An 18,255-nucleotide genomic window follows, 5' to 3' on the forward strand; every position below is an offset into this window, starting at 1 on the left:
CGAGCTGCTCGTATTTAATGCAAACCTCATGGTGTATGCGTGTTAGTCTGCATCTCGAACCGAAGATCGATGCTCATGAAATTGGCGACGTGGGGGTATCCAGATTGACTCGTCAAGGCGTTCATGGGTACAAGCACAAACACTCGACCGAGATTTGGTAAGTGCCGTACCTGGAGGCGCTTGCCATTGGGCTCGGGCTACTTCCGCTCCGTTCGTACAAGGCTTGTTAGGCCACAGTTAGCAGAGTGGAGACTACGCCTGTCATTAGACCAGCCTGGCGGCAAAGGCGCAGTCTGTGGGTAATAAGCTCGTCTGTGCTGATTGTGGTGGCGGAATCATTGATGTACAGCAAGGAACCCGTGTATGCTAGCGAAGTCAAGGCAATCGCTTAGCATGGGAGGTGATGATTGGTGAAATCTCTCCTAAGTAGGATGTACTCGGGCGGGAGAAGTGTAGTAATACATTGTAAAGTACAAAATTGGGTAGCAGCTGCTGCACCGGTTGAAAAAATGTTGTCCCAGTAAGAAACAACGCATGTGCAGCGGATTCGGGGAGAAGGCCTGCCCGGAAGTCACGGATGCAAGGTGCACCAAGCTGATGACAGGACGCTTTCCCAGTTGTCAATCCGCCTGCGCTTTGCTTATCGTTCCCCGGATGTGTTTGTGGTAGCGGCGATCTTTGAAGCTCGAACGATGGTCTCGATCTCGCGAGCCATGTTGTCCCCTCTGATCCCCCCAGCAGATGCACATGTGCAACCACAACTCGCTGAAGTACCAGTAGACCAGTCTTGCGTCAAGCATGACGGCGGGACATATTGGAGCATCTGGCGAGAAAATGTCGCTGAATTCGAGCCAGGTTGCTGAGGATGGGGACCAAGCACAGCCGCATGATACGTGCAGGGCGCATCTGAGGGCAACCTCCGTATTACGTTCGTGGCCGGACAGGACAGGCCTTGGTTGTAGAACTTGAGAGAAAAGGCATCGTTCCGATCGTTGCTGTCCATCTTTACGAAAGACGAGTGTTGCAGTGAGCGTGTTGGGGTAATGTACTGGATGTGATGCTTTGAGCGAGTGTCTCCAGAGGTGGACCTCAAGGGTGAGAACAATCTTGAACGTACCAGAAATGTCTACAGACTATGCTTCCAGGGACGGTTTGGCAGTAGCGGACGGGAGAGTTCTCGAATTGTTGGTGCTGGTGTCGATATCACAGTGGCACTGGGCCTGTTTATATGCACACCCTCCCTATGTATTCCAAGCGACGCACCGACCTCGCAAAATGCTGATATCTAGCTTTTCCTTCTGCTGACACCTGGTCATGGCCAGTTGCGGCAACATGAAGCATGGGACTTCACTAGTCGTCGCGGTTTGGGTAAGAGCAGCGAAGGGCCGGGGCAAGGTACAAGGATGTGACAGCAATTAAGTGGCGTTCTTGTTCTCCACAGCGATGTCCACGAAGGAGCTCGCATCGTTCTGGTTTGCACTTCTTTGGCATGGCGTCCGCATGCTGTCAACAAGAGTCTCAAGCCCCTACCCTTGTCATGAAGATCACTGCGGATGTTTTCTGCCTTTGCGAAGTTGTCAGTACAAAATTCATCAAATCCAACCTCTCTCATACTGGTCGATAAGGCAGAAGTCTCCGACTTACCCGAGCATATCTGGTTTCATGATGCGCAGATCCAGTGAAAGGGGAATACAGGGACAGGGACAAGGGTTGTAGGGCTAGCATACACACTGAGGACAAGCATCGGCTGATGCAGGTACTAGACGTACGAAAGCGGGCGCGCGCATCGCGTATCTTGTCAACGTCAACCTGCAAGGCCCTGGTCGCCTTCATGATCCCGGAATGCTAGGATGGCGCGTGCCAAAACACATCCATCCCGCCACTATGACCTGAGAGCGTGGGGAACATGAAAGTGTGGTGGGTGCAACCTGCATGCGCTTGGCACGCATGTAAGACATGCAAAAGAGTACGAAGATCTGCGACACCAGACCACGCCTGCACGCTCAGCAATATGCCCAGAGCTGGGTCGATACAGCATCCGGTTTCTTTGGCAACATCTCGGCATGGCTCGGTCTCAGACTTGCGTTTGCGTTGAACAGCGCTGCAGTCAATCTTAGCGATACCCCTGGGAGGCTGACTATGGGCCCGACCATAGACCCGATGGCGGAGTCGTAAAACGCATGGTGATCTGGTTTAGTGGCCTGAGACCATATGAGTGTTCGCACGTCATTACCCCGGGTAGCGGTCAAGTGACAGGTGCAAGAAAGGCTAATGCAGGTACCAATCTTCCACACAACCTTGTACCTGCAGCAGACAGAGCGAACTCGAGGGTCGGTCTGGATGTGGGTCGCATGGAGCAAGCTCGCCTGGATACCAGGTTCTTGATGGCCCCTCTAGCGTCAGGTGTTTGACAAAGAACATACCATCATACATATGTTAAGCTCATTCGAGGCCGGTGTTGCTCAATGGAGGATGTTTTCATAGCCTCAGCGTAGGCGGCCATGGCAATCCTCAAGGTTTCAGGATTTTCAGATGGACCAGGCAGGCGGGTCGAGCAAAATGGACGGGATCATCCAGAGTTCAACGTGCAGGTGTGGTGGATTTCGATGCTAGGAAAGCAGGCAAACATCAGCGCCACCGCGTGAAACTTCTGAGTGAGCATCTGATCCTGACGCCCATTCGCGACAGCCGTGAAATTGTTCCTGCACCCGAATCTTGCCATGAGGTTTGTAATCGACGCTCCAGTTTGCGCAGGGACTAGCGGTGTACACCAAGTACGCTTCGCAATCTCCTGAGACGAACTATCGAAGAACAAACGTAGAAGACCAGACGATAGAGTGGCAGGTGCTCGATACGGAGGAGTGTGCAAGGACCAGGCGCTACCCCCAGCAGGGATAGGCGGGGGATGCGCTGGCCGTCCTCTACACACCATCAGCTTAGATGCGAACGACCCCGGAAGACCGGTGAATTTGGCCCCAAGGCAGAGTGTCGATCGCGGACCTGAAACTCGACCTCGAGGCAATGGAAGCGAAACGGAGATGACAGTGTTGGCCGGTCCTTCCCTTCATGGACTCATCGCAGCGTCTGTATGTCGCGTGTCTTCACCGCCCGAATTCTTCGCAGTCGTGGCATAACGGGGATGAAACTGTTGAGTTCGCGTAGCTGTAATACAGCTTCGAGGGCTGCTGAGAATCGAGGCATAGTCCGAAATTATTGGGTGCCTGGGCGCGTAGTTGACGCCTCCGCATATGCGCGACGGAGACACCCCACAGCCTTAATCGAGTGACGTATTCAACGCACCGGCAGCCTGGTGAGTCGATGGAAGGACGGATCCAAAACCGAAAATACGCGGAGCGGACGTGATGATGGCTCCACAGTCGATGGAGGTGCTGTGGTGTTTGGGGTGGGGAACCGCGACGTTTTCGTGATGCGCTACTGTATCGGAACTTGCCGCTGCCAAACATCGCATGGGGGCGCGGGGAAACCGAGACCGCCATCGAGAATTATCAGGAGCCTGCAATAGCCGCAAACCTCAATTTCTTCACAACATCGGTATCCACGGTCGCTGAGAACACTCGTCAGAACGATCACGACGCGATGAACGGCACGAAGGGTGCCAATGGCACATCAATAGGCCCCAAACTTCTCTGGAAGCACTCCTCACCCGAGACGACACCCATGTACCAATTCTTGCAGTCAGTGAACAAGACACACAACCTGCAACTGTCCGACTACTCGCAACTACACAAATGGAGCATCGGCAACATCAACGAATTCTGGCAAAGAACGTGGGAATTTGTGGGTGTCCGACACCAGGGAGCCTTCACATCAGTCAGTCATCGTAGACCCATCTATGTAGCCTCTACTTATAGACGACAGGCCGTGGATGAAGAATTGCCCATGTTTCCCCGACCGGCGTTCTTCTCGGGAGCGACACTGAACTTCGCTGAGAATCTCCTCTTCCCTACCTCCGAAGTCGACCCCGAATCACCCGCCGTCATCGCCGCTACAGAGACTACACGCGAAACAGTGACATGGAAGGAACTCAGGGATAGAGTGAAGCTATGTCAAGCCGGCATGATACATTTGGGTCTCAAACAAGGCGATCGAGTAGCTGGCTATGTTGCAAACCACACCAACGCGTTGGTAGCAATGTTGGCCGCGTCGTCGCTGGGGGCAGTATGGACCGCAGTAAGCCCAGACACTGGCGTTCATGCCGTTCTCGATCGACTACGCCAGATTGAGCCAACCCTGCTCTTTGCAGACAATGCGGCCTTCTATAATGGTCGGAGTCATCCAGTACTTCCCAAGGTTACTGAAATCGTCAGGGATCTCCCATCGCTCGAAGCCGTCGTCATCTTTCCTACTGTAGCTTCAGTAGAATTCGACGTCACCTCTATCCCGGTACAATCTGGCAAAGCCTACGACTACGCAACATTCACATCACTGAAGGTTACGTCAGAACTCACCTTCAAGCAATTGCCGCCAGACCATCCAGTCTATATCCTTTACTCGAGTGGCACGACAGGTGCACCCAAATGTATCGTTCACGGGGCCATCGGTACGCTACTTCAACACAAAAAGGAACACATCATTCACTGCTCGATAAAACCCAGCTCACGACTCTTTTACTTTACCACATGTACTTGGATGATGTGGCATTGGCTGGTCAGTGGGCTCGCCTCGGGCGCTACATTAGTACTTTATGACGGTTCTCCGTTTCGGTATGTAGACAGTTCCGACTCATCGACATCTGTTCCAGACGACCTAGCAATGCATCGTCTGATAGACGAGTTTGACATCACACACTTCGGCACGTCCGCAAAGTACCTTTCTATTCTGGAGCAGAAGTCCATCGACCCATCTGCTGCGGGACTGGCGATGAACAAGCTCGAAGCGATCTACTCGACCGGGTCACCGCTCGCACCTTCCACGTTCTCTTACGTCTATTCCGCCTTCCCTTCGACCATCAATCTCGGCAGCATCACCGGTGGCACAGACATCATCTCACTCTTTGGTGCACCCAATCCACTTCTACCTGTTTATGAAGGCGAAATCCAAGGCGCTGGTTTAGGTATGGCAATCGCGGCGTATGACTACACGGGTGCCGATGTCTCGATGTCAGGCGAACCAGGAGATCTAGTCTGCACCGAGCCCTTCATCTGCCAGCCAGTAGCATTTTGGGGCCCTGAAGGGGAGTCAAAGTACCGGAAGTCGTACTTTGACAAATTCACGAACGAGAAGAACCAGCCGATCTGGCATCACGGCGATTTCGTGCGATTCAACCCCGAGACTGGTGGACTGTGGATGCTTGGACGCAGCGACGGCATACTCAAGCCCGCGGGCGTTCGCTTCGGATCAGCTGAGATCTACAACGTAGTACTTGAGCATTTCCCCGAAGACGTCGCGGACGCGCTTTGCATCGGCCGAAGGAGAGAGACTGATACGGATGAAACCGTCGTGCTCTTTCTCAAGATGGCAGACGGTCGTCAGATCTCTACTGATCTCGTCGGAAGGATCAAGACGACTATCAAGCAAGCGCTGAGCGCACGTCATGTTCCAGCTGTAGTAGATGAGTGTCCAGAGATACCTGTCACTACCAACGGCAAAAAGGTTGAAGGTGCTGTCAAGCAGATCCTTTGCGGACTCAACGTCAAGACGAGCGCGAGTGTTGCAAACGCCGAATGCCTGGACTTCTATCGAGAGTGGGCGAGGACGCATTGAGTGCTCACTTCGGGACTTCGCGCAAGATTTTGAATAACGCGACCTACTCCGCCCACTGCCCAGTGTGAAAGCCCATTTGAATGAGGCTCACGAGTCAGACACCTAGCTTGAGCCATGTCTTGGGGTCTCAGACTAGCAAGCCCCACTTTAGCTGCGACCAGACCATCCCGTCACACGTCAGGAGCTGGGACATGAGCTTAATTCCACGACATTGCAAGGAGCGAGTATGACAGTGGTGGTACTGGGTTCTATCACAGTGGACATCTCGTAAAATTTCAAACACTGAGGAGCTCACGCTCCCATCTGCTTCTGCCAATCATTCCTTGCCCGCCAACATTACTACCTTCTGCTCACAACCGCTGCCGCATCCTTCAGAAGCTCGCAGCAAGCATCTCGTCAACCTTTGTACACAGCGCGTCAACGACACTGACACCGGCGTCGAATGTAGCCTTGACAACGCCCGTAGTACCCTCCGGATAACGTGCAAGAACCGCAATCGCGCCACCTGTTTTTGCCACTCCATCTCCCGTCCAGCCTCTCATCACCACGAAGATATCGGAGGCGTTGATCGTCTGCTCAGTGTTCGCAATGTTGTTGTGTGCGAGGAATGAGATATTCTCTGATCACATGTCAGTTGAAATGCTGAGCGCGAAACAAATGGACCTTGGACGTACGAGCTAAAACGAGGATCCTGCGCTCGAGTTTGATAGCGCGATTGGCGGCGGCAACTTGATCGACGGTGTCGGGCGCTTCATAACATTCGTTACGGAATGGGCGCATGAGATCGTAGATGCGCTGTTCGAGCGCGTTTGCGGGCTGGGGCGTAGACATTGGCAAGAAGGCTGTTTGAGTTGACGTCGGGAGATTGTTTATCGTCTACGGGTATTTGTGGAAGGAGAGAGAAGTGTGGAAAGTGGTAACTACCAATGACGAGAACGCCAAGACACCGTGACTGCACTGAAATCATAGTCTGAAAGCTCGAATCATCACCCTCACCGTTCATATAACTGCCGATAGTGCTTTAAGGTTCTCCTCCCTCTCTTCGCCAGTCTTCTTCTTGTCCGATAACACAGTGACTGCCTTCGCGCTACTCCATCACTCTCATTGTGACTCCACCTTCACTTCGGGAAAGAAGTTCGCCAGCGCCCTGTCACACTCCTCCGTCAAAATCTCGATCACGCTTTTCCCGTCTTCCTTCCTCGCCCAGCAGCGCATAACAGTGTGTGTATATCCGTTCCCGTTGACGAAGATTCCCATCCCAGCTATTCCACCGCCACCTTTGATCATAGTAGACCAGTTGCGAGAACCGACAGAGATATCAATTGGTACAATGATTTTGCCGTATGATGACTGATTGTGGCGGATGATGAATGATATGTTCTCTGTGGGAAGGAGTCAGGCCTGAGTAGAAGTGAAGTTGACGCGAATAAAATGTCTACGTACCACAAAGTATGAGAAGTAGGCGTTCTTCTTCTATTGCTGGCGCGGTGTTGGGAGCATTCTTGTAGCACTCCTCGCGGTAAGGCTGTAGGAGATCGTAGAGTCGCTGTTCGAGCGAATCTGTTGACATGATGAGGTGATTGGTCGCGACTTTATTGGTATATTGCAAAGTGGGGAGGATAAAGTGGAGAGATTTGGACGTACGAGACTCCCATGTAGGCGGCAGAGTGGACCTGGGGTGTTTGCGCTAAGGACAGAGCCTGCGTCACTGCATAATCAAATGCTGGTAGTATATTCTCAGTGAAACATAGAGGGTCGTGCGGGACAGCGGAATTATCTGAGAGCTATGACTTGGGATCTGGTATCATTCTTATGACGCGGATGCCGAAGGCAAGTTTGCTTTACAAGCCGGCCCACTGACTAGCAGTTATCCTCCCCAATCAAGTCGACCATTTCCAATCGCGGAAGTGCGAGGTTGTAGTCAATCTCCATGTGGCTGATGTACAAGCTCGTCACCACCCACCCGATTTTCAATCATCGAACCCACAATCCCTAGTCCTTGAAGTCGCCATATCCATCATTCCCCTCGTTCTTCAGGATCTCTCTGACACACTTATCCACCTTCTCTCCGAGCGCTTGCACAACATTCTGGCCCCATTTGACTTGCTTCCAGACTACGACTGTAAAGTCACCTGGGCCGTTGTGGATGCATACAGTTGCCTTGTGACCGACTTCGCTATTATCGTGGCCGCGGACATCGACGACAGTGATTGAGATTTGGGACGCGAGGATCTTGGGACCGCCAGTGTACTTGATTAGGAAGGTGATGTTTCCTGCATGTAGGCCGTCAGTTACTTCATTTCTTCACCGGAAAGGGTTGGACTTGCCGGCAATGGTCTCGGCGACGTTGGCAGGCAGACTGCCGCGGCGGGGGTCGAGGTAGGCGAGCATGTGCTGCTGTAAGGGATCGCGAGCCATGGACGTCATCGTTGGGAGACGATGTGTCGTCAATATTGGATATGGTGGAGGAGACTGTAGGTGGGTGTGATTGAGAAGTGAAGCAAGCTACTTGGCCGGGTCAGTCGTTTCGACCCTACTAAGCAAAAGTGGAGAGGGCACTCACCTTCACTTGCCCTCCCACATTGTCCTGGTCGTCCCGAAGCGGTAGGTAGTGCTAATTTGGCGGGTCAACGAAGATAAAAGCCTAGGGTTTAAGACAATGTTGGTGTAGATTTCGTGTGGCGTCGTTATGATACCGATATAATGCTAAAGCGCCTGTCGCAAGCATACACCACCCCAAGCCAGCCCACTGCTCCCTCTGATGCATGCCCAAGCGTGTACAGTTGGAAAGATACAATACCCAATGCTGATGATAATACACAATAGAGCCACCACATTACCCGCCAATGATACAGTAAAGATACATGCAATACCGAATAAACACCTTCCTGTCCCGCACGCCAGCGCCTGACCGCGGCGCGTTTTGCATCTACAATCCTCGTCACCTCCCTTCCTTGATCTTTACACAATCAGCAAACGCGGGAAAGTTGCCTCTGAAGCTTGGGCCCAGTGTCCAATTATTCAGGTCGCGGAGGTGCGTTTCAAACGCGGGGTTGATAAGCCACTGATCGTCTTCCTTGGGTAGCGGACCCATGGATGTGATACCGGCGGAGGTATGCGCCGCAGGAGGCTGTGGGGTGGAAGGATCTTGCGGCGAGCCGGCGTTGACATGTGTGGAGAAAGGAGAAGAGACCGAGACGGAGGAGGTCGTCGAGAGAGCTGAGGTATGGACTTTCGAAGCAGGGAGGAGACAGTCGCGGGGCTCATAAGGCCAGTTCAGGGAAATGGTAGTCGTGAAGGGTATGAAGAAGTTCTCGAAGGATACTGGCGGGTGGCCAGCGACGAGTTTGTCGCGAAGGCGAGGCCTAGAATAGGTCAGTCATTATGTGTTCTCAAACGAGTTAAGAAGCGGATATTAGTACATACCATGGGAGATGATCGATCCATAACGCGTGAGCAGTGAACAGCTGAGAAGGTCGTGGTGTAGCCCAGTGTGGCAGCCGATCGTAGTTCTCCTGCGTAGGTTCGATCTGCCAACGCATGATCAGGAACATGATGAATACTATCGCAACCTGTTCCGGTCTACCGCAGATGTCGGGAAACGTGCGCAAGATGTCTGTGAAGAGCTTTGACAGGGGGTGTGCATCTACTGCGCGCTCGGGATACGCTAGAGACGTGAAGTTGGGGTAGTGTGGTCCAACCAGGGTCTTCATAGGTACGCCCTCGGCAGCCCGATTCTGACGGTCTTGTAGGAAGTCAAGCAAGATGACGTCTAGGGGGCATGTCGCCGGGAGATTGCGAGGTAGCGTGAGGTGAGCGACCATGCTCGGCGCATACATGGCATGTTGGCTGCTACTGACGTTGCTGGGTCGCGGCTGCTGTGGAGGGGGCAGGTTTGGATCGACAGCCCTCCTTTGCCCATTGTCGAGTATAAAGTCTACGCCTAGCCGCTCATCGAAGGGCATCTCTGACTGCAGATGGGGTGTTCGCGACTGGTCGAAATGCGGCCCGGGACTGCCATTGGAGTAGCGGCGCAAGTGGCTGTTCGGCGCGTCGTTGGGGTATAGCCATGCTCTTCCCCCCTCAGTCACGCTTGGAGAATGTACGCCGTTCTGAGGTGAGGCCGTGGATAGCTCGTGAGACGCGATGTGGTACTGTCGTGGTTCGGTAGGTTGCACAGGCGCGTCGCGCTGTTGGTGAGGATGGATAGGAAGGGGCGATCGCTCGGCAGCAGCTGCCAGTTCTACCTGCTGTCAACATTCGTTCCTGCTTTGGGAGTAGTCATCGTACCATTGAGGCCTCCCGTCGCACGCACAATAGGCTGGATGATGCTCAGGACGCTCTCGAGCCTCTTCCTTATGTCTCCGTTCTCCGCCTGAACCGCCTCCTTCTCGCGGAGGACGACTTGCAGGTCATGGTATGGCTGCTGGCTCTCCAAATCCCGGATGCGCTGATTGAGGCGATCGATCTGGTTCTTGGTGCGCTCGCGGATGGCACGTTGAGCTTCGCGGTCGTTTGCGCGTTTGCGGGCAAGCTGTTCGGGCGTGAGGTTGGCAACGCCACGCGAGTTGGGGCCAGTCCTGCGCTTTTTGTTGGGCTGACCATCGCCCGAACCATCGTCTCTAGGGGCTCCTTCGGGCGTGTCTGCCTCCGCCGGCGACGCCATGCTGATCATGGATGCGTGTGGGTTGCGACTCAGGACAGAAATGGACAAATCCTACCTCGAGTCATGACCCTGACACTGCAGCTGCGATGAGTTTTGCCTACAGCAAGCTAAGCCGGAGCAGGCCTAGTGGATGATCGCCGCCCTGATCGATCGCGGGGACAGCACGCGTGGGGGACGCGAACCTCGGGAATCTCGTCGGGTAACGCTCTCCGCACTTGCACGGCTCCCTGGAGACTAGACTCAGACGCGCGCCATGGGGTAGCTAGTGAGCTGTGGGTGTTGGCAGCATCTTGCTGCCATTGCAAGCACCATCACAACACAATGGCAGATCAGAATGTAAGCAAGCTGGGCATCGCTTCGGCGACGCTCAAAGCCAGTACGCGCCTGCATCATCAGGTCAAAAGCAAGCACTAACATCTCCGACAGTGGGCTCTGCGCTGCAACGCTCCGTCACATCACCCTTCAAAGGCGAGAATGGCTCCAACACGTACTTCAAGGACGTCATGTTTGCCGTGTTCCGGACCAATCTGGGAAACCTCGACCTGGCGCAAGACCGGTACATGAACGGCGCATCATCGACGCCTACGTACCTTCAGCATGCCGAAAAGTACAAGTTCGTTCCAGATAGCATCAAGTTGCCTAGTGGAACACAAGCGCATTGGCTGGGTAGTAGGAGCGCGAAGAAGGTCTTTGTCTACTTCAATGGTCGGTCTCCGCTTTCCAAGATGAGGGGCATGTCACTGATATGAACAGGCGGTGGATATGTGATGCCATGCACAGCAGGCCATATGCTATGGCTCGATGACTTCCAAAAGTCTCTCGGCCCCGACGTATCCGCGCTCCTTCTCGCGTACGATCTCGCGCCAGAAGCCAGATATCCCAGCCAGCTGAAGCAGGCAGTCGAGCTGCTTCACCATCTCGTGCACGTCGAGGGGCGCAACCCTTCAGACCTGATTCTGGGCGGCGATTCGGCTGGCGGAAACCTTATACTCGGTCTGCTTTCGCACCTCGCACATCCACATCCCGAGATTGCGCCGTTGGAACTTCCATCCAAGATCCATGCCGCGCTTCTCATCTCGCCATGGTGCTCTTTGACACAGACCAACACGCCAGCATTCGTCACGAACGCTCAACGCGACATGTTCGACGCGCGAACGCTTTCCCGCTGGGCGACTGCCTTCCTCGGCTCCTCTTCTCCTTTCGCCGGCGACTTCTACAGCGAACCCGTTCTCGCAGCTCCGGAGTGGTGGGGCCCTGTTGCCGATTTCGTGGAAGAGGTTCTAATATGGGTGGGCGATAACGAGGTCCTGAAGGATGGCATTGAGGCATTTGCAAAGAAGTTCACGCAGGGCTTTGGCAGCAACGGTGGGCTGGTCACTACAGTCGTAACGCCAAAAGCGTGCCACGAAGAGATGGTTGTGGAGCGAATATTGGGTTATAAGGGTGATTCGGGCACCGGAAGTCAAGAAGTGGTGCAAAGCTGGGTCAAGGCGAAGCTGTGATTGTTGGAAGCTTGGATATCATACATATGTACGAATGAAAGATCTAGGCAACATGAGTTATGCGGCCGTGAAGACCACAATGCAGGTAGACTGAACCTTGGAATGGTGCAATGAGTTGCCAAAGATGACGTCTTCTTGGTCACGCTCGGCGGTAAGAATGAAAGGCAAGGACGACGATTGTAAATTGGGTGGAGTGCGCAAGATTCAGATCCAATGTAAGATGGCCTGTGGCGTATACGAGAATACGAGCCCGCGGAGAGGCATCCGTACTAGCGCGATCGGGGCCTTCGGAGACCGACCGCGGGTGATTGTTACACCTACGCCATCAACGTCCTTTCGTATAGCTCCTCGGATCTGGGAGGTCGGCGCCTCGGAGGCAATTAACTGTGTCGAAATCTACGACGATCGCGTTTCCATGTTGCAATGTGGCTTCATGAGCTTCGTGAGCACCATGAAGCTCGCCGCGGACCGGTTCTTGGTGTCGTCGTGACCGCATCATTTCCCGCTGACCGACCCAAGCGAGGTACCTGGACAACTACGCATGGCGTTTTCGTCGTGTCGCCACGGATAATCACTCACAGTTCTGTAGAAACTCCACTAGTGATCGGACGAAAAGAAACATGGACTGCACTTTCATGACGCGCATGATAGAGTGCAAGTGAGATGCGGCTTGGGTGTGTCACCACACGCGTCATATCACCATCCATTCGTACATAAGCTGCTGTCTTCAGGCTCTCCATCGAAATCATTCAAATACCATTCGAATTCCATCCCAAAATGCCTTTCACCACACAGCTCCGCACTATTTCCCGACCCTTCATCCAACAATCACATCTCTTCAAACGAACTTCCATCAGAATGTCTTCCACCAATGAGCATGGTCAGGGTGCATCGCACGCCACTGGTCAGAGTGCCGTCCCCAAGAAGGTTCAGGAGGCTGCACCAAAGGGTCTCGAGGAGAGCCTCCCTGAAGGTGTAAGTTGATTATATCTGCCAACCACGAAGTGAAGCATGTTAACATTGTCACAGGTCCACCCCACTGGCAGCAACCCCAACAGCCAGTCTACCAGCAAGACCCATGCTCTGAACGACGGCGAGGACTCGATCGTCCCCAAGAAGGTCCAAGAGATCGTTCCCGAGTCTGTCGAGCGAGGTAAGAGTTCTACATACAATGCAATAATGACGCGATTCTGACACAAACGAAGCTCTTCCTAACTCGATCCACAACACCGGAGACCAGTAATCGCGTCTTAATACCTACCTAGGTAGTACATGATTGGCAAATAGGAAGTTCACTGTATTATAATAATAACAATCAACGTCAATCCAAACGACATCGTGTGTGAAGCTGCTGTTGGTATTGATCGTAGAAAAAATTGTGCCATCAACCTATAGTGGAAGTAGAAGACGTTGGACTCAACACTGCCTTGAGTTTCTATCCATCGTCGTTCTCATATGTATGCAAATCACAGCGTACCTTTCATCTTTCTAAGACAAGTCACAGGGTTGTTCGCGCCGAAGGTTCCCGTCATCTGGTGTGTACCTGACGCTAGTGTCGAGCCGCGGCAAACATGACGTTGGCCGAGCCCCACCATCCCGCCAGGGCTCCAGATCTTTTCCTAGCCACCACGACAACACGCCTCTCTACCCACGTGTACGCATCTCACCATGGCCTCCGCAACAGCAGCCGACATCCAGGGTCCATCTCATCCAAACCCGGAAGGCCTCAACACATCGGCAAGCACGCAATTCCCGGCTGTCAACATCGGCACGCGCAACTCGGTACTCGCCCAGATCCAGGCCCGCGCAGTCGAGCGAAGCTTGAAGGATGCGTACCCGGACCGAACATTCAACATCTGCCCCGTCGTGGTGCAGGGAGACAGGGACAAGATCACACCCTTGCAGCAACTGAGTCAGGGCGAGAATGCGAAGAGTCTCTGGACGGGCGAACTGGAGAGCATGCTGGAGTCTGGCGATCTGGATATCATCGTTCACTGCTTGAAAGGTATGTTCTGGAGCTCGCTCATTGAAACTTCGATCGAATCGGGCTGACTAGTAGAACAGATATGCCCACACAGCTGCCAGACCACCTCGAGATTGGTGCCATACTCCAGCGTGAAGATCCCCGCGATGCCCTCTTGATCTCCCCACGCCTGCCCAAGGAGACGACGTTAGCTACCCTTCCGCAAGGTGCCACCATCGGTACGTCATCGGTACGACGAGCTGCCACACTGAGGAAGCTATACCCACACTTGAAGTTCGCCGACCTGAGAGGCAACGTCGGTACAAGACTAGCAAAGCTCGATGCCGAAGACTCCCCGTACTCCGCTATCATCTTAGCGGCTGCCGGTTTGAAGCGAATGGGCCTCGACAACAGGATCACACAGTATCTGAGCAGTACGAGCGGAGGTATGCTTCATGCGGTCGGTCAGGGTGCTCTAGGAATCGAGATCAGGAAGAAGGATGCAGCTATGAAAGACATCTTGAGCAGTGTTCGATGCGAGCGGACGACAAGAGCATGCTCGGCTGAGCGAGCGCTACTACGCACTCTGGAGGGGGGCTGCAGCGTGCCTATCGGCGTTGAGACATCATGGAGAGGTGGCAAGGGCCTCACTATCGGTGCACAACCAGCAAAGGACTACGATATCCACGGAAATGCGGTAGAAGAGGAAGAGCCAGATGTTGACGATCAAGAACTAGTGTTAAGAGCCATGGTGGTGAGCGTAGATGGCACGGAGTCTGTTGAGTACGAGGCAGCCCGCAAAGTCCGAAGCTCAGAGGAGGCAGAAGAGATGGGACAAGAGGTTGCCAAGGTCTTGATCGAGAAGGGCGCCGACAAGATCTTGAAAAAGATCAACGTAGAGAAGCAGTGGGCGGCCAAAAAGCAACTCGAGGAGCTACAAGCCAAGGCTGCCAGCTCATAGATCAACCGCTATAACGATCAATGTATTACGAATCAGTGAAGCACCCTCAGTCGCTGTTCTCGATGACAAGATGCTTTTCCGGGCCTTGCTCTGCTTCACTGGCTAATGAACACCAACATCTGTTTACGTGTTTGCGACCATATCTCTGGAAAGGAGTGCCATCTGAGTATCGATTACTGCCAGCAGACAGGACAGAGCAGAATGTTCACAAAGATACAGACACAGAAAGCTCGTTGGCGAAGTTGTGACTCTTGGCCGCCTCGATATATAAGAAGTTTCGAGTACGCAGAGTAAGACGTTTCTACTATCAACTCCCTCAAACTACTAAGCACAAGCCTTTAATCGCTGGAAAACATATCGTTGAGATCATCTCTCCGCTCCAAAACACCATACCCACGTCATCGTGCGCAAAGCCATATACCCAAGATCATCTCTACCCAAGGACTTCATCAACTTTTACTCCCGACATGTGCGAAGAAAGGTGGACCCAGTACAAGGACTGCAATCACGAGCATACCCCCATGAGGCGAACTATACGCTGTCATCGACTCGAAGACGATGTCAACGCAAGGCAGTGTCCGCGGTACAGTCGCGTGCGGCGGACCATCAAGTATCCGGATATGTGCGGCACTTGTAGCGCTAACGGGGCTGTTCCCGACGAGGGTTTCAAGGGTGGAAGATGGGATAGTCGGTAGGTTCCACTGGAAGAACAAGCAAAGGGGAACATGGGTGTGTTGACAGTCATACGAGGGGGTGTTTGGAGATGTCTACAAATATGAACAGTTGTTGGTTGATTTGCATCTTCTGTGACCTTTTCTGCTCCTAGATGACGGTATCGACTACCTAGGTACCCGGAAACGAGTAAAGTGATCTTGAGTGAGAACTCCTGGATGGCAAGAGAGCACGAAGACACCTACGCTAACACACTACTTAGATACCTAGGTGTGGTCGAGCAGATTGTCGTCGTTTTGGTGTTGTCGCGAAACTGTGTCTCTTGATCGCCTCATTCCAATATAGGTCTGTTTAGTATGCAAGTAGCTTTACTAAAATTCTAGAAGCGGTAGGGAGAGCTGACGAGGACCTGGAGCTTCCAGAGATCTGCGCAACCGCTTACTCACGTGATACCGCGTTTGGTCGCTACCGGGATAAATTCCTGGACGCACGATTGGTGCGGCACCTTCGGGTCTTCGCGTTTGAGACATGATGAACATGGTAGCTTCCGTCGCAGGAACTTCAGGCTCGAGCTCCCTTCTCTTCTTATATCTAACCCCTCTATCGATTGACCCGTTGGATACATTGAAAGTCCTTCAAGAAATTCGGTATACCTTGTCCTGAAGTATCGACTATCTCATCGCCAGGTTCGCTTCGGAGCGACGCATCGGCGCCCATAAACTCCTACGCGTCGAAAATCCGCGTCATATCGCTCAACAATCGCTCCAGGCAGCACTATACTTGCTGTTATACTCAATTACGCAGTTCGAAAGGAGCCGCTCAAAAACAAAAACATCCTACTGGCATTATTAGTTGCACTGCTGCTCCCGCCAAACGCGACGCGTGCGCGACACTAAGGGCTTGTCCCGCACTAACTTCGTTCGCGGGCGTTGGTTGACCCACTTCATTATGGGCATTCCGGGGTATGTGCTCCCCATGAGATTAGATCAACTAATAACGTTGACTCCTCTACACCAGTTTACGACGGTCAATCGAAGCATGCGAGGAGATTGTACCAATAGCACAGCTTGCTGAAGAGCACTATGCAGAATATGGAAGGCCGTTGAAGATCGCGGTCGACGAAGCAGATTGGAGATTTCATTCTGTGTCATCAACCCAGATACAGGCGATGCGCAAGAGTCAGACAGCCTGGAGATTCTTCTTACTGTTAAAGTCAATGACTAACTGCCTGATGCAGATGAGCCGCGCTGTAACCCGCTGGAACGGGGTATCTTTCATCGTATCTGCAAGATCCTTCCCTTGAACATCCGGCTCGTGTTCGTGAGCGATGGACCAGATGTTCCACCAAAACGTGGCCGAGATGCTGGACGCCGGGTAGATCGCAAACAACGTGCGCTCTTGAACGAGATCCTGGATGGGCTTGGGGTGGCTCATATCGAGGCACCTGGAGAAGCCGAAGCTGAGTGTTGTCCTTGCAAACTCTTGGTCTTGTTGATGCTGTATGGTCAACAGACTCCGATTGCTTGATGTTTGGATGTACCTTTTGGATCCGCGATCACCGAATAAGCACAGACACATCCAAGAAGACCCAGCACACTGCCGAAAGCAAGAGAGACGAGAAGCGGGTTAGAGTGGTCCACACTGAAAAGCTCAAGGAGAAATGCCGACTAGATCGTCAGGGTTGCGTGCTGTTCGCCATGCTTGCAGGCGGCGACTACAACGAAGGAGGTCTTCCGAAATGCGGTGCTGACAATGCCCTAAAAGCGGCCCAAGCGAGTCTTGGTCGCAGCCTTTGCAGCAGACAAAACCAAGATGAGTGTAGCAAATGGGGCGCTGTTACCCTCAGTAACTTCTTCAAGAAAACAGCGCCGGTGATCACTGTTCCTCCGAACTTTCCACGATACGAGCTTCTGCAGTTCTACAACCAACCCAAAGTACATTCGGATGACTGGCTCCGGAACCATGCTAGAGAGAACATGGACTACGACCATCCACCTCGTGAGACACATTTGTTCCTCAAAGCGTGTCCGCCAATCAACATGATTTGGAAAAAGTACCTCAACCACGTTGGCCCCATATTACTCTCTCGCATGCTTGCAGCCTGGGACGAGCCATTGCCTGGGACGGCTCCGTGTGCCCTCACTCTCGTGAAAACACGACAGACGACTGCAACGGCCCAACCATCTCACTCCCCGCTAGAGCGGAAGGTCAAATTCAGAGCGTTTGACGTCACCGAACTGAAGGTACATGACCTGGCCGCATACGTAACACAGAGAGACAAGCCGATACCAGATATCAACGAAGCACCCGGCCATGTTGTCACTTACGAAATGCCGGCATTTCTCTTGCGCAAGGTCTTGCCGATTCCCACACCGACGGTAACGGAGCCCAGTGGAACAGAACATCCACCGAAGCGAAAGCATTCAACCTCTGATGAGCAAGATACGAGTAGCCCAGTCTCAGCAAAGAAGATGCGCCAGCCTGCCAAGCCTGTAACTCCTGTCACACAGCCCTCCGTCACAATTTCAGGTAAATCCGCATCTTCTCCGATGCAGAGTAGCACTCTGGTCACACCTTCAATGCACTCACTTCAACGTTCGCCCTTGGCTTCCACCACATCCCCCGCCACACCCGTAAACCTGTCAGATGACGGCCTGCGCAGACCTCAGCCGCGAGGACCTAGACAAAGTCCGAGTGAACGGTTCGCACTCTTGCTTCGGAGCGTCAAGAAAGAGTGAAGGCGATGTAAGGATTACGTTCACCGAAT

General features: G+C 53.2%; 8 protein-coding genes across 8 annotated transcripts; 5 read left to right on the forward strand and 3 right to left on the reverse strand.

Annotated features, from left to right (window-relative positions):
• Nucleotides 1-3,597: 3,597 nt before the first annotated feature.
• On the forward strand, nt 3,598-5,724 carry J4E84_010435 (uncharacterized protein; the record flags this gene model as incomplete). Its single annotated transcript, XM_049392990.1, has 1 exon — nt 3,598-5,724. The coding sequence occupies one exon, from the start codon at nt 3,598-3,600 to the stop codon at nt 5,722-5,724; it is 2,127 nt and encodes a 708-aa protein (XP_049239249.1).
• A 371-nt stretch (nt 5,725-6,095) lies between these two features.
• On the reverse strand, nt 6,096-6,555 carry J4E84_010436 (uncharacterized protein; the record flags this gene model as incomplete). Its single annotated transcript, XM_049392991.1, has 2 exons — nt 6,096-6,343; nt 6,399-6,555. 2 exons carry the CDS (start codon nt 6,553-6,555, stop codon nt 6,096-6,098), a joined length of 405 nt encoding a protein of 134 aa, XP_049239250.1.
• A 1,161-nt stretch (nt 6,556-7,716) lies between these two features.
• J4E84_010437 (uncharacterized protein) lies at nt 7,717-8,151 on the reverse strand (the record flags this gene model as incomplete). The annotated part of the gene is made up of 2 exons (XM_049392992.1): nt 7,717-8,026; nt 8,147-8,151. The coding sequence occupies 2 exons, from the start codon at nt 8,149-8,151 to the stop codon at nt 7,717-7,719; spliced, it is 315 nt and encodes a 104-aa protein (XP_049239251.1).
• Nucleotides 8,152-8,665: 514 nt separating this feature from the next.
• On the reverse strand, nt 8,666-10,399 carry J4E84_010438 (uncharacterized protein; the record flags this gene model as incomplete). Its single annotated transcript, XM_049392993.1, has 3 exons — nt 8,666-9,089; nt 9,151-9,967; nt 10,015-10,399. The coding sequence occupies 3 exons, from the start codon at nt 10,397-10,399 to the stop codon at nt 8,666-8,668; spliced, it is 1,626 nt and encodes a 541-aa protein (XP_049239252.1).
• Nucleotides 10,400-10,711: 312 nt separating this feature from the next.
• J4E84_010439 (uncharacterized protein) lies at nt 10,712-11,892 on the forward strand (the record flags this gene model as incomplete). The annotated part of the gene is made up of 3 exons (XM_049392994.1): nt 10,712-10,766; nt 10,817-11,095; nt 11,144-11,892. The coding sequence occupies 3 exons, from the start codon at nt 10,712-10,714 to the stop codon at nt 11,890-11,892; spliced, it is 1,083 nt and encodes a 360-aa protein (XP_049239253.1).
• An 858-nt stretch (nt 11,893-12,750) lies between these two features.
• Nucleotides 12,751-13,135, forward strand: J4E84_010440 (uncharacterized protein; the record flags this gene model as incomplete). The annotated part of the gene is made up of 3 exons (XM_049392995.1): nt 12,751-12,867; nt 12,922-13,045; nt 13,098-13,135. The coding sequence occupies 3 exons, from the start codon at nt 12,751-12,753 to the stop codon at nt 13,133-13,135; spliced, it is 279 nt and encodes a 92-aa protein (XP_049239254.1).
• Nucleotides 13,136-13,560: 425 nt separating this feature from the next.
• On the forward strand, nt 13,561-14,816 carry J4E84_010441 (uncharacterized protein; the record flags this gene model as incomplete). Its single annotated transcript, XM_049392996.1, has 2 exons — nt 13,561-13,897; nt 13,957-14,816. 2 exons carry the CDS (start codon nt 13,561-13,563, stop codon nt 14,814-14,816), a joined length of 1,197 nt encoding a protein of 398 aa, XP_049239255.1.
• Nucleotides 14,817-17,185: 2,369 nt separating this feature from the next.
• Nucleotides 17,186-18,226, forward strand: J4E84_010442 (uncharacterized protein; the record flags this gene model as incomplete). Its single annotated transcript, XM_049392997.1, has 1 exon — nt 17,186-18,226. The coding sequence occupies one exon, from the start codon at nt 17,186-17,188 to the stop codon at nt 18,224-18,226; it is 1,041 nt and encodes a 346-aa protein (XP_049239256.1).
• Between the last annotated feature and the right edge of the window lie 29 nt (nt 18,227-18,255).

Source organism: Alternaria hordeiaustralica (assembly GCF_023758085.1).
Source record: "Alternaria hordeiaustralica strain BMP 2776 chromosome Unknown scaffold_41, whole genome shotgun sequence".
Lineage (NCBI taxonomy): Eukaryota > Fungi > Ascomycota > Dothideomycetes > Pleosporales > Pleosporaceae > Alternaria > Alternaria hordeiaustralica.